This window comes from Balaenoptera acutorostrata, chromosome 2 (assembly GCF_949987535.1).
Source record: "Balaenoptera acutorostrata chromosome 2, mBalAcu1.1, whole genome shotgun sequence".
Classification (NCBI taxonomy): domain Eukaryota; kingdom Metazoa; phylum Chordata; class Mammalia; order Artiodactyla; family Balaenopteridae; genus Balaenoptera; species Balaenoptera acutorostrata.
The window spans coordinates 123,238,771-123,264,001 of NC_080065.1; the positions used below are offsets into that span (position 1 = coordinate 123,238,771).

The following is a 25,231-nucleotide window of genomic DNA, read 5'->3' on the forward strand; positions in this document are numbered from 1 at the left end:
GTATAACGTTGATTGTTCTCAATTAATTTCTTGATTTGATCTCAATCCTACAACAAAATTTACAATTTCAAAATTCAAAGTTGAAAGCTATATCTCCCGGGGTGGGTAAAAAAATCTCCAATTTTTCTTACCCTAACTGTATTTTTGTGTGTATTGATATGTTAATAATGCTTTGGCCCTATTTCCTAAACATATACTTAAGTCAGGCTGAGCATACTCAGATTGAACAAGATATCAGGAAGGAATCCATCAGAAAGGGAAGGGAAGGGAAGAGAGATGAGTGGAATGGAACAGAAGGGAAGGAGCAGTATGTATGTATAGTTTGCTATCATTTCTATATAAAATAACCTATATGTGTACAAACACAGACACACACACACACCATGGAAATCCTCCTTGTCTAGTTCATTTTTTAAAATTATTAACTGTCACAGAGCTATGTGTCTCACCCTTATCACATTATTTTGTAAACAGTTGTGTGTTTCTTCAAGTAGCCCTTAAGATCCCTGAGAACAGGGACCTTGTCTTACTTGCTGGTGCATAACACACACTCAAATATGTTTTAATGAATGAATGGACAAATGAGTTCAGAATAAGCATGTAAGCAGGCTGGAACAGACAGCAGGATTGGGGAAGCAGAGGCTGGTATCTTGGTGAGGAGGGCAGAGCCAGGCCACAGACCAAAGGATGCTGGAGACTCCTTGCTTTTGCTGGGTTAGGAGGTGGGCAGCCATGGTCCCGTTCTGCCCTGCACTGTGGTTACCCACACTTCCTTCCACTTCCCTTTACTGGACTGTAACACTTGCAGCGTGAGAAGTGTACCAGCTCTGTCCCTGCACTTCCTGCCACCGAGCACAGTGCCAGGCACAGAGCGGGTGACCGGTTGAGAAAGCTTTCACGAAGAATGAACTGCAAGGCCTTGAGTAGGTGGGATTTACTGATCACACCCTTCGCTGTCAACCAGCTTAGTCTTTGTTATAAAAGCTGCAAAGCAGGCTGAGTCTAATGACGTTGATATTTAACCTTATCTTTATTTTTGGCTTGACTTGTCTAACTGGTTCCACTCAGTTGCACTGTTTACCTACTCAGCTGTGAAAGCCACAGCACTCGGCAGCAACGGTGACCTTCTCAGCAGCTAGAGAAGGCCGCGTATTTTTTTTCATTTAGACGTCATGCTTGGAAAATAAGCAAATAAACTTCCGACTAGCCTATGTGCCTAAAATCGCTCCCAACGGCCCCTGCCATCAAAGGACTGGCCAAGGCAAAGGGGCAACAGGTAGCGGCAGCAGCAGTGCATGTCCGTGCTGTGCCAGGCCCTGCGCCACACTCCCCAGAGACACTGTAACCATGGACTCTCCTGACCGCCACTGAGTAGACACTCCTGCCCCTATTGACTGACTCATCCAAGTCCAGAGCCAGAAAGCAGCAAGGCTGGGCCCACACCAGCCCATCGCCAGCGCTCAGGCTCTTACCCGTTATTCTCAGCAGCTACCCAGCTGGCAAACCTCAGCCAACAGGCCACATGCACCTGTTTTTGTAAATAAAATTTCCTTGGAACACAGCCACACTCACTCATGACAAATCGTCTATGGCTGCTTTCACACTTCAACAGCAGAGCTGAATTGAGACTCTGTGGCCCACAAAGACTAAAATATTTACTATCTGGCCCTTTAAAGGAAAACTGTGTCAACCCCTGGTCTGTAAAATCTAAGCAGAGACCCTGTGGCCTCAATCATGGGACAGGGTGATGTCTACTCAGATGAAAATACTTTTCATGGGCCCCACGATGAAATAATTGGCTGCCCACATGGCACACTTAGGGTTTCACTTTTAGACAAAGAAATAGCATTATTTCCTCACTGCTTCATGTTCCAGAGCCAATTTCTTGAGTGCTACAAGGTTGCTATGTGGAAAGGAGATGGAGGAAATTGGATTTCATAGTCCTCGGTTCACACCTCCAACATAAGCACAAGCCTTGGCCAGAAAATACCAGATGAACCCGATCCTTCTACCCCACCCCCTAAGTTACTGAGGCAGCCAAGCCAGATGTTCCTGCACACTGAGTAAAGGGGGGAGCCCTTTACTGGCAAGGGGAAAGGTCCAACAGCTCACGGGATCCCAACCAGGGATTCAACCCGGGCCATGGCAGTGAAAGCCCAGAGTCCTAACCACTAGGCCACCAGGGAACTCCCAACAAGCTCTTGAATAGTAATGAGTAAGGGTCTCCCCATCGGGGTGGGGGTTCATTAATAAAGACCAGGGGCCTGGGTGGCAGACACAGTCAGCTTCAAATCACAGAGCTGTCTATTGTCAATAAGCCTTAGTCTCCTCCTCTCCAAATAGCCTTGAGAGCTGTTGTAAGCATTAGAAATGATATGCAAAACAGTATGCTGGGTAAAAGAAGTCAGGCACAAAAGCATGCACACACCAGGATTCCATTTATACAAAGTTCAAAAACTGGCAAAACTGATCTACTGCGAAGTCAGAATAGTAGTTTGGCTTCTTGGGATGGTGGGCAGTGACTGGAAGGAAGGCCTGGAGCTCCGTTTCTTGATCTGGATGCTGGCTTTGTGGGTGTTGCACTTTGTAAAAAGTTGAGCCGTGCACTTTGTATTTGCTCATGTCTCTGAGCTTACTCCAAGCTCACTTACTCTGAGCATTTTTTCAACGATGTGTGAAATAGTCACAGTGATCAGCCAAGATAGATTTTTGGTCCTAGCGTGGTGGTACTCCCGTCATAGGCACCTACTGAACTGCGCTCTCCAAAGGAGAGCAGTAAGAAGAGTAACACTGACTCAGGGGCCCAGGCCACATCACTGTCTGCAGGCTGAGGATGTGGCAACTCGAATGCTGACCTCAGAGTGTGGCGGGGCTGCCAACAGCTCGGCCTAAGCACAGGATGTACTTCCTTGGGCGCTGGATGATGCCTCAGCAGCAAGCACTAAAGCCCAGCCTACTGGCTGAGGAGCTCCTGCCCACACCCCAGACCGACCACTGGTGCTGGCGGGAGAGGCTAGGAATTCAGACAGGAGAGCCTGCAACACGAATGATCCCAGGAGACAAGGTCCAATCCCTTCCAGGAGATAAAATATCAGAATTTGTCCCCTGATGAGAGTTTTAGGAGATACAAGTACATAAAAATGTGATCATGCAGAGAGAAACTAACCTGTTCTTCTCACTATAACACATACTTGGCACTAATCTAATTTTTTGAAGAAACTCAACCAATTTTTTCCTGACCTGTATCTAACATGTGGCCATTTCCCCGTTAGTTCTTACTCTGAGAAGCCTCAATAGTGTTTCATAAGAAGGCATGGAATTCTTGAGAAGTAGAAAGACGTTTACCAGCTAGGAAAGCAAAGATTCCGAAAAGTCCAATAACCAGCAACTCGGTGGCAAAACTGCAGTAGAACTCAGGAGTCATATCTCTTCTCCTTGCAGTGTGTTTGTCCTGGAAGGTTGCTTACCCTGCCCCTGGGTCAATGAGGCTGCCCATGGTGACAGCTGAACTTCGGGTCTGCAAAGGGTATGCAAAAAACAGGCTATCTGCTCACAGGGTTAGCTCTAACCCTGCGACACCTCCCATAGGAAAGAATCAGGTGCCTGGGAGGGGCTTGCTTCTCTGTGTTTTCCCTCTAACTGGGCAGGGGTGAGCAGGGGAGAGGGGAGGAAAGTCCTAACCAAAGAGCTAGTGATTTTGTGATTCCTACCACATCCACTTGTCCTCTCTCAAATAACAGGAATTTTTAAACAAAAACTACATGGAGGAAAAACAGGAGAAAAAATGGCAAAGATCCATGCCTCCCTCCGACCTCTAGTTCCCACATTTCTCCTTATTCTCTGGAAAAATATTAAAACTATCCCCATAATATCAGCTGGCTCAGGGCAGAGTCAGGCCCCAGTCTGCCTCTTCATTCCCTCGGGGAACGTCTGCTGAGCACCTCCTAGTGCCTCCCAGGGCTCTGTGTCAGGACTATGCGTGACACAGAGATGGCTAAGGTACCCTCACAGCCCTCAAGGAGCTTGAGCGTACTGAAGGGGATGAGTCGTGGGCAAAAGCAAGTGCTCTTGGAGGAGGAACAGCACCTGAGCCCTCGGAGAGGCCCAGATGGTGCTGGGGGTGCTGGCGACACAGAGACAGCTACCACCCTCAGCTCCTGCCTGGCACAGAGCCGCAGGTCACGCCAACCACCCAGACCAATATGGGGTCCGGGAAGAGCTTCCCCTTGAGAAAGGTCAATGGTTACATGTATCACCTCATTTCATCCTCAGAACAGCTCTATAAGATAGATACTACACTATCATTACCCTCCTTCACAGATGAGAAAACTGAGACTTAGGTTCTTTTATTCATTCCTTCAACAAATATTTTTTGGTATCTACTCTGACACCACTCTAGCAGCAACCATAAGATAGTCAAAATTCCTGACTATACATGGTGTATACATTCTGGTAGGAGATAAATAACTGGCCCAAGATCAATCACTCAGCTTGTTAAAGTAGTGGAGCCAGGATTGAATTCAGTTCTTCTGGCTGCAGAACCTATACATTCAAACTTCCAACAAGCAAGCTGCCTGGGCCCAGCCACAGACACTTAAAATCATCATTAATAGTAAGATACCACATTTCCTCTATTTTAATATGCATAGTTTTAGGATGCATCTGAAACCTGGCTGCATTTTATAATATATGTTGAAAGAAACCTGTGGGCTGCTGGTAGAGAAGTAAGTCATAATATAACTGATACTGCGGTTCAAGTGTAAATTTTGCTAAATACAGGTCATTTGACTGCCGACGCAATTGAATTTTCTGCAAATGTTAACATTAAATCAGTTGGATTTTAACTTAAATGAAGATCCCTGATACTACTTCAAATACACTCAAAAAATTTCACTATATTGCAAGAAAAAGCTATTGTGCATGCAAGTGATTATGCCTATCACACGCAATGTAATTAAAGGGAGTAGAAATCACCAAACCTCTTGGAACAGATCACAGAATTTTCAAAGCCTTAAGGGCTAGCGTTCAAATGCAAACATCTAATTGTCAAAAGCTTCCAGCTATTTAACTTCCAGAAATATGTGAGCAATTAAGGGGAAAAAAAAATAAGGGTTTTGCCAAAGAGAAAATGCAGGCCAAACCCCACTATTCATTAATAAGACTCAAAATTACATAGCTAAACTTAAACATCCCAAAGGGTTCAAGATCATGAGTAATATACTTTCTGAAAAGCACCACATAACTCTGAAGTTACACATAACTTCTGAGAACCAAACATGATACACAACATCAATAATGTGAAAAATACCTACACTCCAAACTGATTCTACAGAAAGAGGAACCCATATGTAAGCATATGAATAAATGAAAGTCACTATAGACAAGTTTTAAGAGTGTACATCTATTATCATGTTTCTTTGTTTCTGGAAAGATGCAATTAACACCATGATTTGTTTCACCATGACCAATGGCAAATCAATACCATTACCATTATCACTGGTACCTCCAAATAGAGAACTGTGATAATTACAATGATAGCTGCCATTTATTGAGCACCTATCAAACACCGTATTTGATTTTTTTTCACCCATTATCTCTAATCCTCGTGACAACTCTATAAGGGAGGCACTCGTAGTATTTCAGTTTTACATGTAAGTAAATTATGGTTCAAAGAAACCAGTGACTTCTCAAGGTCATACAGTCAGTAAGCATCAAGCTGAGTGTGGAACCAGTTCTGCCCAAGTCCAAAACCCAAGTGGTTTCCAGGGCACTATAATGCCTCTCCCTACTAACAACCCACCTCCACCCCTGTCCTGGCATAGCACGCATAGATAAGCCCTCACCTAAAACTTACTATGATCTCAGGGAAGGATGGGCCAGGATGAATTTAAGATAGAAGGGTCTCCCTCTCAATCCAACACCCTAAGTTGATTCAACTCCTGCTACTTATGTGCCTGCTTCCATTTTCTCAAACTACACTTGAGGACATGATCAAGCAGACCCTAAACTGGCCAACAGCCCAACATTCACAGAGCCAATTGACTGGTTCATTCCTTCAAATTGTGCCAATTTGGTAGCACAGTCCAGAGAAGAAAGTACACAAGCTTAGCAAGAAGCGAGGAAAGCCTCTCCATTTCTGAGGCTGGGGCAGGAAGGGGCCTGTGGCCTGGCCAGAAGCATTCTTTCCCCTGGAGGTGCTGTTTCACATCAGCTAATGGAAGCAGAGACCTCCCTAAGCCTACGGGAGGGTCTAGCTTGTGCCAGTCACCTTCTGGGGATCTCCCTGAAGTCTCAGGACAGCCCATAGTTCCAACTGACAACTGCTCTTCTTCTTGATGAAACTTCTGCAGGACAACAGGCAGGGGCTTGTGAATTTCACACCCATTCTCTGGACATGTACCTTTGGATGCAGTCTCATCTACAACATAAAATCCTTCTCAAGGGCTTTTTCTTGAATATTCCCTCAGGAAAGGGCCTCAAGCTTGGATGCTAAGATTGGACTAGGACAATTCAAGAAACATTTACTGAGCATCTCTGAGGATGCAGAGGTGAGTAAGGTGTGGTCCCTACCATCAGGGAACTCACAAGTGAGTGGAGGAGGTAAGACCAGCTCAGAACTAACTACAATATAAAGCAGAACAAGGTTAAGTGTTATCCCAGAGGAAAAAGGGATTAATTCCAGAAGCACAGTCAATAATCAATTCAGCTAACACTGACTAGGCACCCACTAGGTAGCAGGTACTATACTAGGCATTGTATATACCTTATCCCATTCAATCCCCACAACCACCCTGTGGAACATGTTCTATTACTACCCACACTTTACAAATGAGGAAATAGATGGAGAAGCAAAATATCTTGCCCAAGGTCACATAACTGATTTGTAAGTACTAGAGACGAGATTTGGACCCCAGTGGCCAACATGGAAGCGTATGTTATTTCCAGTATAGTAGACTGAATCGCCTGGAGTAAAGAAATTCTTCCTGGTAGAAGAAAAATCTGAACTGTTTGGGAATTCAACCAGGTGAAGAGGGAAGTAGAGAATATTCCTAGCAGAGGGTCAGAGATAAGGAAGGCCGGGAAGTAGGATAGATCAGCAGTCACAGGTCAGCTAAAGCAGGGGCAGAAGTCAAGCTTCTAGCACAGAGGAAGAGGTGTGTGGTCAGTGAGTCAGGGGACTGGGGTCAGGAGACCTGGGTTCTAGTCCTGGCTTGGCCACCGAAAAACTGTGTGTGACCTTCAGCAGTTTCTATCCCCTCTCTGGGGCTCGGTTTCCTCATCAGTAAAAATTCCACTTCCCTATCGGAATAGATGTTCCCCAAAGGTCTGCTCTGGCTTAAATGCTCAGTGATACTCACAAGAGGCCGTGTGGGACTGTGGTTAAGACCAGGTGACATGTAAACCAGCTGAGTGACCTTGAACAAGCTAATTAAATCCTCTGAGTCTGTTTCCTCATCTGTAACGTGAGGACAACGGCGATGCCTGCTTCACAGGGCTGAGGTGAAGGCTGAGTGAACTTAGCACAGGGTTTGGCAAACTATAAACGTTTAAGAAATGGAGGCAGCTTTGTCGCCATCATCATCATCACCATTGCTCCTTCTTTAAAGGGTCCATAAAGTGAATGTAGTGGTCGTGGGCCAGAAAGCCTTTTTAAAAAAAAAAAAAAGGGACAAAAAAAATAAGATCTTTTTTTTTTATTTGAAAAAGAGAAAAGGTCTCATTGAACCACAAGTCCTTCCCATGACCACCTCACGAGAGAGGCTCCTGTTTCAAAGAAGGGCCATGTCATACCTTCTCTTCTGAAGAAACGGTCAGCTTGTCACTGGATATCAAGCTGCACACCTGGTCCAGACTTAGGCTAAGAAATTCTTCCCCCAGCATCACCTCTGGAAAGTGCTGCTCTGTTCCAAAAAAAGCAGAAGTTCAGAAAACAAAGTTATAACACACTCCTGCCCTTCCATGAACCAAGGCCATGACAATCTGTGGGATTTAGAGCAGAGTCCTGGGAGCTCTGGGGGAGGCAGGAGGCAGAGAGAAAGGCAGACATCCTGGCTGGAGGGAAACCAGCCTCTTAATTCAGCAGCAAAGGCATCCCCCTGTGTGACCCTCTGTCCTGAACATCACCACAGAGGAAAATGGGGCAGAGAGATGCAAGGTTATATTTTTTCCATGCTCCATGAGATTAATAATGGTGTTGCAGAGAAGCCTCACAGGGGCCTGCCTACTTAATTGAGCTCATTTCCCCTCAAGGCACAGGCTGGCAGAGTTGCAGACGGTGCCCCCTGCAGCTCAGCCAAACAAAAGTGGGTCAGAACTGCTGTGTCGCTCAAAGTCTCTGGGGTTCTGGTAGGAAGTCAACATTAGAAGGCTGGCAGAAGGGTTCATCCCATCTTGCCCAAGTCAAGCCTGCTATAGTGAGAATCTGGTTCACAAGAAGGCTCAACTAAGCTTTTGTCCAGGTGTGGCTCGCACCACCACCACTGGGAACAGTCCACAGCGGCTGAGCCTATAGAGGCTATAAGACGGAGGGGAGTTCGGGGACAACTAGAACAAGATAAAACTCACAGGCCCGAGGACCACACAAGGGAAATGCCAAGGACAATTCCTACCCTGACATTCGCCCAGGCCGCCATCCGGCTATTACAGAGGCATTTGCCAGTGAAAGAGCATGCACTTCAGAAAGAAGGACCTAGATTCTAGTCCCAGCTTTGCCATTTATGAGTTGTGTCTTTGAGCCAATGGCATCACCTCCCTGGGTCTCATTATCCCCATCTGTACAATGGAGGTAAAAACCACGTCTCACTCCCTCCCATGCTCTGATGAGAGAGGAACTGAGAACGTGTTTTGCAAGCGCCTTGAAGGTGAACCAGCCCAAGGGCTGACAATTCCTGGTGTAGCAGACTCTGGAGGTCACAGTGTCCTTTGTCATTTGCCCCAGACCTTGCTCCTTCCTCGGTTCTCACAACCCTGCACCATCGCCCCAGGAGCATCTGTGCTCCTTGCCCTCCAGGCCTCTCCCCTTCCTTCTGTTGTGGCCCCGCTCTGCCCTGAGAGCTTCTTGGATAATTCCAGAAGCTCCCCACCCCCCACTTGGCCTGGCTGGCCCCTGGAGTGAGATTCTGAGTCCCTCCATGCCTGGGAGGCTGCTGAAACATCAACTCTGCCGCAGCTGCACAATGAAAAGGAAAATCAGAGCATGCTAATCACACTCATCAACTTCTTAAAAACCAAACAAACAAAGAACTTAAGGTTTAAATAATTTCTTGCAAAAATCATTTTTAACTTTTTATGTTGTAAGAATTTCAGATCCAAAGAATTCCCGTATGCCTTTCATCCAGATTCCCTAAATGTTAATACTTTACTCTCAATGACTGAGTTATAAATAATCTTTTCCATCTTTCACTGGACAAAAAGGGCTCCCCACTTGCTCCCCATCAGCCTAATGATATAACTGAAGCCACAATTAAAGCTCACCCATCCTGAGGCTCAGGGATGCTTGTACAAGACAAGACAAATTTAAAAGTCAGATCTTTTACAAATGGAAGCAGCCGTCAAAACTTAAGAAGCTGGTCTTACTTCTCTATATGTCAACAGAAGAAAGCCTTTAGTTAAAGCAAAGATTTTAAGTATGACATTCAAAACACCTCCCTAACTATGGGAATATTTAAGACTAGATAGTTATTTTTAAAGTGTCCATTCCTAAAGATTTTTAAATAAAAGCAAGTGAACAATTTTCTTTGGACAATGGGAATTCATTCTTGGCCCGGAGGCTTGGAAAGTAACAGGATTCTCCCTATACACTCTTTCTAGCCCAAGAAGTCTTTGGACCAGAGTCTCCCAATGTGTTGGCAACACCCAAGAAACAGCAGAGAGAAAACTGACAAAGTATAGGACAGGGAGGCTCTGTGGACCAGCCTCGGCTGAGCTCAGCAGGTGAGTCAGGCAAACCAGTGCCTACATCCCTGTGGCCCAGAGCCATACCTGGTCTTCCCACCTTTATCTTTGGTTGACTGAAAAACCTAACATTTGGAGGAGTGAAAAGAACAGGAGGAGGTGAGAAAGTAAAATTCTGAGCTGTAAGGAATTCTTCCTCAGAGCTCAGAAAGCCAAAAGTAGATGAGCTTGGGTTTTGAAAAGGAGGAAAATAGAAGTGCAGTGATGTGTATCCTAGGTGACTTGGTGAACAAACCAGAAGTCCTCAAAGATAAACCAAGGCAGGAAGTAGTCAGCCCCCCACACCTCCCCATCTTTCACACTCTGGGGCACTGCGGGATGTGAATCTGGGTCCCTTCTCTCTGAAGTCAGCTGCTTATTTGCCCATCAAGAACCTCCCACTGAAAACCTTCAGAAATCCTCCCAGGAGGGAGCATCTGGTGGGGAGGAGGCAGCAAGGGAGGTATTGGGCAGGAGCTTCTCACCCAGGGCTGGCACCCCGAGATCCAGGAGATTTGCGAGGCATGAGCAGGAGGACACAAAGAAGGGGGCCCACACAAAAACTCCTTCCCTTCCCCCTTTGGTCTGAGGACACAGGGTCCAGAGTCTGGGGACCAGAGCTCCCTTTCTGTTAGCAACACTCAAGACACAACAGGATAGAAAACACAGGAACAGGATGCTCTGGCTAACTCAATTTCCTGGGAAACAGGAGTTCCCCAGAAGACTTTGTACTCAAGTCAGCGCTCTTCCCAGCCTCTTCCTGGAAAGAACCCACTATGCTACCAGAAGATACCGCCCCGAGAATCAGCTTCTACCTTTAACACTTGTTTGTTTGTTTGGAGTTTTTTTTCATTTGTTTTGCTTTGCTGTGAATGTATTAAGGGACAATGTAGTGACAAACTGTGGCTAACAACCAGAAGACCTGGGTTCCAGTCCCAGCTCCACCTCTTACCGTCACTTCTTCCCAGGCCTTGGCTTCATGAATCATAAAATGGGATGGTAATGCCTGACCTCAGTCTCCAGGTTGTTCTGAAGTTCAAAAATGATACTATGTATTAGCCCATTTTGAGATCTATAGGAAACTGTTTAGCAATGAAGGAGGAATATTATGCGCCCACGTTCCTGAGTCACGAAGTCCAGTTCTGCGGGCAGCACTGCTCTCCAACAGAGAAGCGTTTCCACGGCATCAGAGTCATCCTTTGAGACTGCAGGTCCTGCAGGCAAGGCTGTGGACCTCAAAGGTCTTAAGAGACCCACTTTATTCCACTGAGTTCCACAAACTTTCTAGTGATATAAGTTACTCAATTTCTTCAGTTGAGAATACTGAAGGCTTCAGTATTCTCATCTATTAAATAGAGCGAATAATAGCACCTATCTCATAGAGGTGTTATGGGCATCAGAGAAGCAAATATATGTAACTCACATTTCCTGAGACCGTTGTAAGTGCTCAATAACTGTTCACACATGATGTGCCAAATACAGTGTTTCTTCAGAAATGAAGAAAGCAGAGCCGATGCCTACAAGGAGGCCACTGGCTTACAAAAGGGCAAAACAAGGCACCAGCAACTTCAACCCAAAGTCCACAGGGCCATGACTGGGAGAGGCACTCCAAGTTAAACAAAAGCAGGCAAATTCAGAGCATGACTAGAGAACAGCAATAGCTCAGTCTAGCTAGAGGCTAGGCTGTGTCTTCATTCATCTAACAAATATGTATACAGCATCCTGTGCCAGGCTCCCAGAGATGCAGGAGAGGCAGGCAAGGCTCAATCTTGGGGGATGGGTGAAATATGCAGGGGCGTAGTATCTTTTAACCATGGGCTAGCCCCTTGAAGGGGGACTCTCCAAAATAAACTCTAACTTTTCTTGTCTTTTTGCTTTTTTTTCCTTTAGGGAGGAGTGTAAACAGGAAAAAAAACAAAGTCAATTAATTAACCATTCTGACTGAGAGTCCCAATTAACCACGCTTTACTATAAGTAGCAAACACTGTTTAGGATCCAAGTTTTGGAATGGAAATAGTGAGTTGTTTAAGTTATTAGGTAGTTAATTTTTCTCTTCATTTGACTAATTTTTTGCTTATGGAATATAAAGAGGGAAAACATGATTTAAGAGATTATAATGATAACAAAAAATCATAACATTAAGAGAAAATGCAGAATACAAATTTATAGATACTGTTTGATCACAAATATGTAAGTCTAGAATTTCAGGATTAAAAGATGGCTCTTTATTTCCCCTCTGTACTCAAATAAAAATTATTATTATAAATATTTTAAAAATCCAAGTTTTGGAAACACTGCTTTGGGAAAGATCTCCAGGGTTCTCCCTACTTGCTGCAAATAATAATAAAGCCTTCCTTCTCCAAAAAAAAAAAAAAAATCCAAGTTTTGATTAATGAAACATTAATGGATCTGTTCCTGTCCATTTGGATGAGAAATTTTGGAGAAGGGGAGGGGCACCAGACAACTGCAAATCCTTTCCCCGGCAAGCAACACACACATATCTTCCCAATGTTGAAAGGATGAGGAAATTGGGTGGCACATTCCTAGGAAAGGGGGCATAATTGGGTCTTTTCAAGGAAGCAGGCCTGGAGAAAGTTAATGGCTTTTCCTAAAAACAGCTAACATTGTACTAGGTATTTTACATATATTATGTCACTTATATCTTCCAAAAGCCCAGCTGAAGTGAATATCAATATCTCCATTTTACAGATGGCGAAATGGAGGCTTGGAAAGCCTAAGTTATGAGCTTAGTATCATACGGTAGTAAAGTGGTAGAGCCAGGTTTTGAAATTAAGGCTGTCTGAATATAATAACAAACATTCTGATAAGTATTATAGTCTTCAAGATAATAAAAACTTGTCCTGAGCAGGCCATTTTGGTAAAATTCAATATAGACATCAGAGCACCCTAAGAATCCCTCTTAGGGATACTGCAGAGAGAGAAAGAAACAGGAATCTAAAGATATTTCTTTAAAAAAAAATCTTAGAGTAGTAGTGTTCTAAACATTTTGTCATCAGACCTGGATTCAAATCTCAGACACAACCCTTGGATTGAAATCTTTCTCTAATCCACCTGTCTTCCAGGCTAGATGACGTGATATTCTTCTGTGTTCCCAAAGCCACCCAAATACGAAATTAAAATTTTCATACTGCTGGTCAACCTGTCTTACCACCTGAGGTCTTCCTCTCATACTGGGACTATGAGCCCCATGAGGGCAGGGCCTGTCTTATTTGAGTCTGTCTGTGTGAATGTGAATCCTCAGTGTCCAGGACAATGTCTGCAGGTATTGAGCTCTGAAATTACTGTGCTTCCTTGTCCATTCTTCAGGATTGCCTAGGGCTCAGGCAACCTCTCAAGCAAGTCCCAAGTCCATTCCTCCCTCTTGATGGGATGAAATAAACCTAAGCCTTTGATCAGGTTCATCTAAACTACAAGCCCAGACAATAACCCATCTACGACTTCTTTGACCTGCAGAGACTAAATGAACCCAGTTATTCCAGGGCCAGTGGCCCCAGCAAAAAAGGTATGAGTGCCTCTGAATGGAACCACTGATCATGCCCCCAGGAAAGAATGGCTGACACAGGTGGACACACAAACAGAATCAAAACATTTTAGCAGGGCAAAAAAAGAAAACAGCTAATTTAAATTTCTCTCTCCATTACCCTATTTTGGGAGGGCAGAGGTAAGCTTTCTTGAATCAATATTTGGCTTTCAGGGCCCACAGTTTCCTCGCTCCAGGGAGAAGGCTCAGCTCCCACAGAGAAGTAACACAGATCTACCTTGACGTCTTCCCACAAGGGGTCACAACCACCAGCCCTCAGACTCTAAATTTCACTGACTCCACTCTCCCTGGGATGGTGGGATACAAGCTCTCTTTCCATGTCGACCTAATTCCAGAAGTATATATGTTGTACCTCCCCTTTCTCTCTATTACACACACAGAGCAAAGGGCTATATCAAAACTACCCAGTTATCAGTGCTACTGATTCAACAACAAAGTTCCCTGTTCTCCAGAGTATGGAAGGAACAGGGAAGTTTCCTAAAATCCCAACAAGGAGAACAACTAACAACAAAAAATACCTGTGTCTGCACTAATGCTTCACTTGCCACCTTCAAGGTAGAAGCAGAGGTAGGAATGAGGCAACTGCCATGGACAGAGAGGCTGAACTGGCCTGGGAAGATGTGAAAATAAACAGTGGGCTCAGAGCACAGGCCCTGGAGACAGACAGCCTCATCATGAATCTTGGCATTGCCACTCACAAACTATGTGATCTGAAGCAAGTTACTAAACTTCTCTGGGGTTTCCATTTCTTCATCTATAAGTTGGGAAAGTAATAACTACTTCTGATAGTTATGTGGCCTCTTATAGTTATGAAGTGTGTAGCACCATGCCTGGCACCTTGCAAGTGTTCAGAAATGGTAGAAACTCCCACCATGATCATCACCACCATTATTACTTTATGATGCCAAGTTGGAGGCAGCAATTTCACAAGATGACCCTCAATGAGTCAGGGGTTCGTGTGTTTTAAAATGCTTTGTCAAAGTTTTTTGCTGCCCTTAGTTTAATTACTTCATTCCATGGTCTCAAATGACTCCATCAATCGAAAAACAGGCCACTTCTCTCCACAAACACATGAAATTCGATGGCTTTTCCATCCCATGGCTGGAGGGTTTCAGCTCAGCTTTGGCAGACTGATGTGAACAAAATGTCCAAAGAATTTTAATTGCCATTTCATTAACAGGGTCCCATTAATATCCCTCCCAACCAGCTCTGCTGATGGTCCAGTGCATGGCCATCCAATTACCAAACAACAAAGTCCCCATAAACCTGGGCCCAAGCCTCTGAAGTTAAATATTAAGCAGTCCCTGGAAACAATAACAGTGAGATATAAGAAGTCGCAGGATACAAAATTAATACACAGATATCTCCTGCATTCTTATACACTAACAACAAAAGATCAGAAAGACAAATTAAGGAAACAATCCCATTTACCATTGCAACAAAAAGCCTAAAATACCTAGGAATAAACCTACCTAGGGAGACAAAAGACCTGTATGCAGAAAACTATAAGATACTGATGAAAGAAAACAAAGACGACACAAACAGACGGCGAGACATACCATGCTCTTAGATTGGAAGAATCAATACTGTGAAAATGACTACACCACCCAAAGTAATCTACAGATTCAATGCAATCCCTATCAAATTACCAATGGCATTTTTCACAGAACTAGAACAAAAAATTGTATAATTTGTATGGAAATACAAAAGACTCCAAATAGCCAAAGCAATCTTGAGAAAGAAAAACGGAGCTGGAAGAATCAGGCTCCCTGACTTCAGACTATACTACAAAGCTACAGTAATCAAGACAATATGGTACGGGCACAAAAACAAAAATATAGATCAATGGAACAGGATAGAAAGTCCAGAGATAAGCCCACACACATATGGTCGCCTAATTTATGACAAAGGAGGACAGAATATACAATGGAGCAAAGACAGCCTCTTCAATAAGTGGTGCTGGGAAAACTGGACAGCTACATGTAAAAGAATGAAATTAGAACACTCCCTAACACCACACACAAAAATAAACTCAAAATGGATTAAAGACCTAAATGGAAGGCCAGACACTGTAAAACTCTTAGAGGAAAACACAGGCAGAACACTCTTTGACATAAATTGCAGCAAGATCTTTTTTGACCCACCTCCTAGAGTAATGAGAATAAAAACAAAAATAAACAAATGGGACCTAATGAAACTTAAAAGCTTTTGCACAGCAAAGGAAACCATAAACAAGATGAAAAGACAACCTTCAGAATGGGAGAAAATATTTGCAAACGAAGCAAGTGACAAAGGATTAATCTCCAAAAATATACAAACAGCTCATGCAGTTCAATATCAAAAAAACAAGCAACCCAATCAAAAAATGGGCATAAGATCCAAATAGACATTTCTCCAAAGAATACATACAGATGGCCAAGAGGCACATGAAAAGATGTTCAACATCACTAATTATTAGAGAAATGCAAATCAAAACTACAATGAGATATCACCTCACACTGGTCAGAATGGCCATCATCACAAAATCTACAAACAATAAATGCTGGAGAGGGTGTGGAGAAAAAGGAACCTTCTTTCACTGTTGGTGGGAATGTAAATTGATACAGCCATTGTGGCAAACAGTATGGAGCTTCCTTAAAAAGCTAAAAATAGAATTACCATACAATCCAGCAATCCCACAACTGGGCATATACCCAGAGAAAACCATAATTCAAAAAGACACATGCACCCCAGTGTTCACTGCAGTACTATTTACAATAGCCAGGACATGGAAACAACGTAAATGTCCATCGACAGAGGAATGGATAAAGAAGATGTGGTACATATATATACAATGGACTATCACACAGCCATAAAAAGGAACGAAATTGGGTCATTTGTAGACGTGGATGGACCTAGAGACTGTCATACAGAGTGAAGTCAGTCAGAAAGAGAAAAACAAATATCATATATTAACACATATTTGGAATCTGAAAAAATTGGTATAGACAATCTTATTTACAAAGCAGAAATAGAGACACAGACGTAGAGAACAAACGTATGGATACCAAGGGGGAGGGGGTGGGATGAATTGGGAGATTGGGATTGACATATATACACTACTGATACTATGTATAAAACAGATAACTAATGAGAACCTGCTGTATAGCACAGGGAACTCTACTCAGTGCTCTGTGGTGACCTAAGTGGGAAGGAAGTCCAAAAAAGAGGGGATATGTGTATACGTATAGCTGATGCACTTTGCTGTACAGTAGAAACTAACACAACATTGTAAAGCAACTGTACTCCCATAAAATTTTTTAAAAAAAGAAAAAGAAAAAGAAACAGGCTGTACAAAACACTAGGGTCCTTTTCCCAGTTACCCAGGAGAACTATGATACCATCAGCTGGGGGCAAGGGTCTGAGCAGTCAGCTTCTAACTATGGGGCTCACCCTCCCCCAGCCCAGAATAATATATATCACAGCAAAAATCTGGGGGCATAACCCTGAAGGGGAAACTGGACCCAGAGGAAGCAGAAGGGACTGCCACAGCAGGAAGAGAAAAGCCCATTCCAAACAGGAAATCAAATAGGGTGGAAAGAGGTCGTGCTCCAGCCCGGCAGAGTCATGCTGTGTCCACCTTCGCCAGGGGTATGAAGACTTATCAGAAGGCCATCGTCAACCCTAAAAGTAGTTCCTCTTTTAGACAGCAATTTGGCAGTATCTTTTTTTAATGCTCACTCTCTTTCAGCTACTTTATGCTGCTAAGATGGTACCCTACAGGTACAAGCTCACTATTACTTACAAAGCAGCAAGTTTACTCCAAAATATTACATAAAATAATTCTTGCTAAAGCATTTTATGTAAAAGAAAAAATCTGGTAACATTAATGTTCATCAAGAGAGGACTAGTTAAATAAATTGTAGTTCATTACAGTTCATCCCTATGATGCAGGAGACAAAAAGAGTAAGATGTAGCCATACACAAGGGTCTGCCAAGAACTCCAAGATATTGCACTAAGCAAAAAAAAAAAAAAAAAATTTTTTAAGTATAATGAGTACAGAAGTCTTCTATTTGTATAAGTTAAAAAGCGTAATATATACATATTTTGTAGGGATACCCAAGAGAGTCCCCTGCTCCCTTAAGAGGGGCTGGGAGAAGATCAGCTGAGCATTTTATACCTTGTGTCCTGTTTGAAACTTTTATCACGGGTACAAGTTGCTTTTATTGAATACATTCTCTAAAGTTTTAAAATAATGGTATAGAAATATGTCTGCTAACACGGAAAGTTGTTCAGAATATACTGCTAAGATTTTTTTAGGCTGGAAAACATACACGTGGAATGAAAAAGACTGGGAAAGCTATATACCAGGGCACTGCCCGTGACTCCCTCTGGGTAGGATTGTGGCGCTTTTCCTGCTCTTTCTGCCTGTCGGCTGTTTCTGTAATAATCACAGGTGGTTTTGTATTAAGATAGCAATAACAATAGCAATAATAATAAAAACAGAAAAAGAAAGCTCATCTTAGAGAAGGAAGAGGAACAGAATTGAGGCACAGCTTGGGGCTAAGGACAGGTGAAGGCAGAGGCCAGCTGGCCAGAGACTAAGGAAGGGGGGGTGCAGGACATACCCAGCTGTGTATCTGCATACAGAGAAACCACAATCAGAAGCCCTGGAAATGGTCCTCCTCCCCCAAAGTGCACGCCGTCTGCAGCAGGGGCAGTGGTGGTGACCCGAGGAGTCCCATCTCTCCACCAGGTCCCAGCTCTGAGGCTCTCTTACTACAGACGGCGTGAGTGGCAGGGAGGCTCCAGAGCACGGCCCTGGGTGGCACCTACTTCTGCAGGGGGCTCTCCTCCCTGTCTCCCCGACCCCCAAACCATCCTGGAAACAAGGCAGGATGAACTACCCCCATCAGAGAGAGAAGAAAACAGGCCTAGGGCCACTCAGCTCTGAAGTGTTGGCTGGTGTGATCCCTGGTTCTGATCTGGAGGGTCTCCTCATAGTCTGTGGGATAAAATACCTCCTAACTCGAGGCGTTGGGCCAGGGAAGGCTTTGACCACAGGGGCTGACACTGCCCCTTGTGTGTGACCCCGGCCGGTACCCACACCCCCACAGTTAAAATGGGACGAGGTGGCTGGTCTGTCTCAGCAGGCGGCAATGGCAGAGCCGCCAGGTTCCATCTCAAGTCAGAAGGTGCAAGATCAAAGACACAAAGCAGGCCCACAGCAGTGGGTGGGTGCGAGGGAGGGAGCACAGATAATCATTTTTTATTTCCTTCTCTAAGCACTGCACCGTGGGAAGTCTTACCTTCACACTGCTTCTTCTGTCTTCTCATCATGGTCTTATCAACCTCTGCGTTACCACACTACCTTAAAAATACGATTTTTATTTTCCCTGCTGTGCACAGCTGAGGGCTGCAAAGAAAACTATCCAGGAGCTGGTCCCAGGCTCCACAGAAGGCCTGAACGACAGGCAGAAGGCTCGCAGCCCTAAGTCACGCTGACCGAGACAGCGCAAGGAGGAGGGCTCACGCGTGCAGTGAGGGGGCTGCCGCCACGCGCTCCGGGGAGGCAGCCTCCCAAGGGGGAAGAGAAGATATCCACGTCTCACTTCCCCACCCCAAGATGACTAAACACCCCACATCTAGCAGAGACAGCTGGCCGTCTGTCTACACTGCCTGGCTGTTGGGGTTTGGTAACTGCATGGCACAGACTTCGAGGCTCACGCTTCCGATGGAAAATGCCAGCTCTAGCCACCAACACTCCACAGTTACTGATTCACAGAGCCACCCTACGTCCAAACTGGGCCTGGAAGCCACAGAATGTAGCAGTTAAAAACATGGCTCTGGAGTAAACACTGTTTGGGTTTGAATCCTGTCTCTGTCTCTTCCAGATGACCCCAACAAATTACTTCACCCCTCTGTGCCTTAGTTTCCTCAGCTGTTGTATGCATTAAATGCACATAAAATGCTTAGCCTAGGATGTGACCCAAAGTAGAGCTCAGTAAACGCTAGCTAAAAGTAATTCACCAGGACACTGCATACGCACACCCACAATGCTGCAGAACCTGATCACCGTGCCCAGATCAGGACCCAGGAGCACCAAGACCATGATATGTTCCCAACTGCATCCTCCCCACTCTCCCACAGGTGAGTCTCACCATCAGACAGTGAAAAGGGCAAAGGGAGAAAACACAGATTTTGAAAGTAGGGGAGAGCCAGGCCAGAAGAACCTGGGAGCCCTTGTTAAAGGTGGGGTTCGCTACACGGCCCAAACCTCAGACGACCTTGTAAGCCAACTACAAAAGGATGTGATACCTGCTGTGTGCATGCAAGCACATGCACTCTATAGAAGGAGAGGGCTGGGGAGGGGAGACCAGGAAGAGAGACAGAGACCTTCTGGCGTCTAAGCACTCTCCCTTTGCCACTGCACCAGCAGATGTCCACACGCTGACCTGGGCCTTGGCCAAGCTCTCAGCTCCTGCTGAAGCAAAGTCTGCACACATCCCTCAAGAAAGTGGCTGGACTAGAGAGGGCTGGACTAGCGATGGCTCCCTGAGAACAGAAAGGAAGTGAGGTACAACGCTGGGAAAGGCAGACACAGGAGGGACAGCAGAGAAACAGGAGAGTCAAGGATTAGGGCCAGGAAGAGTCAGAGGAATTCATAATTGGGGTGTCTGGGGAATGTCCTTCACAAAAATCATCATCATTGACATCATCCTAACAACTGGTCCCGTTTGTGCCCTCAGAAACAGACCTCAGGAAGAAATGAGAGTCTGTGTAGGCTCCTGGGGTCTGGGGCTTGATGAGAGCAAAAAAGGATGCTGGAAAACAGAAGAAATGCTTGGTGACTTGTGGATCAAGGGGCTAACACAGCGCAGGGAGCTGGCAGGTGGGCAGCCAGCAGGTCCTCAGTTAACTTCCAGACATTAGCTGGACATGAGACACAGAACAGACAGCAGCTATGCTGGCGTTTGTTTGGGCAGGGGGAAGAATGAGAGGCTTTACTGCAAGGGAAGGAGGTAGCCGTGACTGAATCTATTGATTCATATGACCAGATCTGTTTCCTAGGTCACTCATGACCTTCGTCCTCAAGTTGAAATAAATACCAATGAAGACTTCTTTCCAGCTAAACATGGTGGGCTGAACATTCATGTTCATCACTACTCCCTCCGAAAACCCCATTAAAATAGCAAGATGACAAGCTCTAGCAGGGAGAATGTCGCCAAGAAAAATAAAACGGACTCAACAGATTATCTGATATACTGAGAAGACCGTTCAGTGTATCTGTCTTACAAGAGTTCGTGGTTGTAGAAGTCACTGTGTAAAAGAAAAAGCATTTTATTAACTGCCTTACTGAATAAAAAGTTTTCTGATAAAAAACTAATTATAACTTATCTCAGCTATAGAAATGATGTTAGAAGAATAAAGAGAGGGGAACAGTGTATGTATATGAGGGGGACGTCTATGAAAGCACAATTATTCTCCTGTGAGAAGTCAATAGATAACATCTAAAACTAGTAAATCCAAACATAGTGGCACAAACATTTTATTTAGGTAAATAGAGGTAAATATCAGACAAAGCAGCTTTTAGCTAAATCAGCACATGTATTTTAATTCTTTTAGAATTGCAAGTGAGTGGCTCTAGAGAGCAAGACTTCATGTGGAAAAGGAGAGCAGGAGACTCTTACTTATCATTATAAGCCTTGCAATAGTATTTGACTTTTCAAATCGTGGTCATAGAACACATTGATCAAAATAGAAATTTTCCTAAATGACAAAGATTTATTTCAAGACCTAGCTCAAATTACTCTTCCCCCACGAAGTCTTCTCAGATCTCCTTCCTCTTCTCTCGTGAAAATCACTGTCTGTACCATTCATCCGACAATTAATCGCATTCCACTTGGCAATGAGCTGAACTCTTCTATTGTTAATTATCTTTCCACCTGTGTCTTGTCTCCCTGACTAAATTATAACTTGTTCATAGCAGAGCGCACTTCTCATCATCATTGAGGAGTCCACCACAGACTAGGCTATTAAATCCACAAGCTCAGAGAGGTACAGCCACCCCGCTCCCCATTACCTGCATAAGCGTTGGCCTGCTGCAGGAGGTCGGTACAGGTGTGCACGTCTGCAAATGCGCGGATACCCAGGCAATTGGTGGGATGCAACTGAGATTGCAGGAAGTCACAGCAGTTCTGGCGAACATCCATGAGCTGCAGCAAGCTGGCTGCTGGGAGCAGCACCTGGAAGAGAAGGTGACATTCTGACTTGCAGGATCCCAACGCCAGGGTCTCATCTCCCCAAAGCAGTGCTCTAATCAGACCACACCCAAGCCCAAGGTCTTTGCACGGCTCTCCACTACCTGCCCAAGTAAGTCCAAACTTCTTGGCCTAGACTTTGAGGCAAGCCCAGCCTTAGTCCCCACTACTCTCCACTTCATGGACCCTAAGCACCAACAGATTCTGTCTCCCTACAGCCCAGCAGTGCCTCCCAGTGGCTAATGTGTATATGAATTCCCCCTGGGATCTTATTAACATGCAGATTCTGACTCAATAGGTTTAGGGTGGGGCCCAAGAGCTTCCATTTCGAATGAATACCCAGGCTATGCTTGCAGCTGCTGGTCTATGAACCACACTTTGAGTAACAAGACCCTTATAGGCTGAGTGTTTGTGTCCCCCGCAAAAGTTTATATGTTGAAGCCCTAACCCCAAATTTGGGCGGTATTTGGAGATAGGTTAAACGAGGTCAGAAGGGTGGGGCCCTAATCCAGCAGGGCTGGTGCCCTTATAAGAAGAGAAATGGATAACAGAGTTCTCTCTCTCTCTCTCTCTACCGTGCAAGGACACAAGGAGAAGGTGGCCTTCTGCAAGCTAGTAAGAAAACCCTCACCAGAAACTCAATCAGCTGGAACCTTGATCTTGTACTTCTAACACTGTGAGAAAATTAATTTCTGTTGTGTAAGCCATCCACTCTGTGGTATTTTGTTACAGCAGCCCAAGCTAAGACAAATTGGTCCTCCTACCTGGAGAATCACCTGGAGAATTTTTAAAATACTGATGCCTGGGTCTCACCCCCAAAGATTCAACTTAATAGGAATGGGGTGTAGCCTGGACAGTGAGATATTGCTAAAGTTCCCCAGGTGCTTCTAATGTATAGCCAAGTTTGAGAACCACTGCCCTACAGCCTTTAGCTACTGTCTTCACTCAAAGGCCTTTACTGACTTGCTCACAAGCTCATTCACCATGTAATTACTGAGCACCTGTGTGCCAGCCTTTACGATTCAGTGGTAGGTAAGCAAGAGAAATCAGACCCCTGATCTTACAGAGTTTATCATCTACTGGAACAAGAGCATCATCCCCAAATCCATTGGGACTCAAACAGACACACTCTACTCTCCCATCCGACAGATAATAAAGAACATTTCTGAGTACATTCTCAGCAAAAGGAGAGCTCAGTTTCCTTTTAAAAGGTCATGAGACACATGAGTATTTATACTGTATCCTGGAAGACAGAAATAGTTCCTGCTCAGGTGTGTGTGCATGTGTTTTTCCTAAAAGCCAGGGAAGACTAGCGTGAACAGGCCAGATTTGTGCTCAGACTGTCAACCCTGGTCAAGCTCCCTAGGACTTTGCCACAGCTGCTGAAGCCTGCCCTCGAATCAAAAACCATGATAGTTGTCAGAGACCTTCTCGACACCAGCTCTGCTACCCCTCCCTCCCTGACCCTGTGGGAGGGGTAGATGTTCTGAGAGTGACTTAACAAAAAGAAATTTAGAAAAAAAAAAATCAGAGCGGAACAGTTTGGCTTGAGACTGCATCGCGCAGGGACCCCCAGCATCCATTTCACCCCAAAACAACCCCCGTGTCCTGGGCCTTTGCTCTCAGCTGCCCCCCTGACTCTCAGGAAGAGTGTCTGGGCCAGCCAGACTCCAGGTGTTCCCATCCACACGGGCTTGCCCAGGAAGACAAGGGCTGCAGATGCATTTGATTTCTTGACTCAGGGCACTACAAAAGTCTTCTTTTTTTTTTTTTTTTCTTTTGAGTGATTTAAATCCTGGAGGCTGATTGTCTCCCAAAACAGCTCTGAGCCTCATCTCTAGCTCTCCTCACCTCCATGGGCTAAGGCCAAAAACTCTGCCCCACTGCCCATTCTTGGGCCTTGTCCCACCACTAGGGTAACCAGCCATCCAGGTTTGCCCCGGACCGAACAGTTTCCCAGGACACAGGACTTTCAGTGCAAAAACTGGGGCAGTTAGCCACCCTTCCTCATTCCTGCCCACACACAGATGCCACCAAGAGCCTCCACCAACAGTGGTCCTGCTCCCAAGCTTAAAAGCCTGCTCTCAAAGGGAAGCTCTTCCTACCTGCAGGCTTAAACCTCTCCCTCACGACAGCCAAATTCTAGAAAACATCTCCTCTCTCCTTCCTCTGCCCTCTCTCTTCCACTACCCTATGTCCCCAGCAATACAGCAGTAAATTACCATCCTGTCCCTGGTATTTTCTGAACCACTGATTCATTCCAGAGAAGGAAAAAGATAAGATCACCCGTTCTGGAGACTTTGAGACCATAAGTGAACATAGCCAGGCTCCAAATCTGACCACCTGAGCTCCATCCCCACTAGACAGCCACGTCCCCACGGAGCAGCCATAAACTAGGAAACTCAATTAACCTGTGAGCTTGCTCAGCCTAGCCAAACAGATTCCAGGACCAGATTAGTCTCTCCCTGATAGTTAAGTGGAGAACCATTAACCATTCTTGCTGAATACATACCAGGAATGGAAAGTCGTGTTCCAAACCCCCAAATGACCTCCATGACACCCGCCCCGACCAGCACCAGCTATAAACCCTAGAGTGAGGGCCATAGGTTGACCAACCATCCCGGTTTGCTGAAACTTTGCCAGTTTTAGCACTCAAAGTCCTGTGTCCCAGGAGAGCCCTCACTCCTGGGCAAACTGGGGTGTTGGTTCACCCCAGAGACCAGAAACCTGTATCCAGTTACACTAAGAAACCCTGGTGGAGAGGAGTAATCCAATGCTGTCCAGCACACACCCTACTCGGGCGTGGCAAGCCCCCAAGGGTCAGGTGTGACTAGAGGCCAAAATGGACAGCAGCCCTTTAGGTCCGCAGAGGAGGAATTTCTGAGAGTCCAATCCGCTCCCAGATTGCATCCCCGCCAAGCCAAGATGCGATCACGCCAGGGACACACACCTCCTCCGCCTCCTTGCCCTCTTCTTCCCCACAAAGACAGCCGCACAGTTTGGTGCTTAATTTTTCAAGCTCATGACAACCATCCAAAGAAATGAAATAATAAATACTTTCTGAACACATTCCTTAGGTTATACTTTCAGTTTTTAGAACCTCCCTGGATAGAGCTACCCACACAGCTTTCAACTTCCCTACTGTTCACAAAACCCACTTAGCAGACAAAAATGATCAGGCTTTCCACCTCTCCACACACCCTCCCCCCATCCTGTTTGGGTCCACTTCTGCCCGAAAGCATTCCCAAGGCGACTTTCCAAAATGAGCGGGGCTGGTGGTTTCTCTAATTGCCCCTTCCCTCCCTCTCTTTGATCTTATGCTGCGATCCACTTGCTTCATACAGGAAGGCATGAAGAAAAGCAAAGGGATTCAGAATGCTGAGGAGGGTTTAGAGGCTGGAGGATGTATCACTGCTCAAATGCTGAGTCTCAGGGATAAACGGGGGCCTGGTCCAGTAGGGCTCTGGGGGCTGCACACAAGGCGAGTCAACACAA

At 45.2% G+C, this 25,231-nt stretch overlaps 1 protein-coding gene across 2 annotated transcripts in view; it reads right to left on the reverse strand.

Annotated features, from left to right (window-relative positions):
* The window catches only part of KLHL3 (kelch like family member 3), a 112,986-nt gene that overhangs the window by 40,049 nt on the left and 47,706 nt on the right, over nt 1-25,231 (reverse strand). For both annotated transcript variants that reach the window (XM_007172193.2, XM_057540268.1), the window contains exons 5-6: nt 21,559-21,721; nt 7,792-7,901 (exon numbers count right to left, since the gene is read on the reverse strand). In XM_007172193.2, the coding sequence (XP_007172255.1) occupies nt 7,792-7,901; nt 21,559-21,721 (273 nt within the window). The remainder of the gene's footprint in view (nt 1-7,791; nt 7,902-21,558; nt 21,722-25,231) is intronic.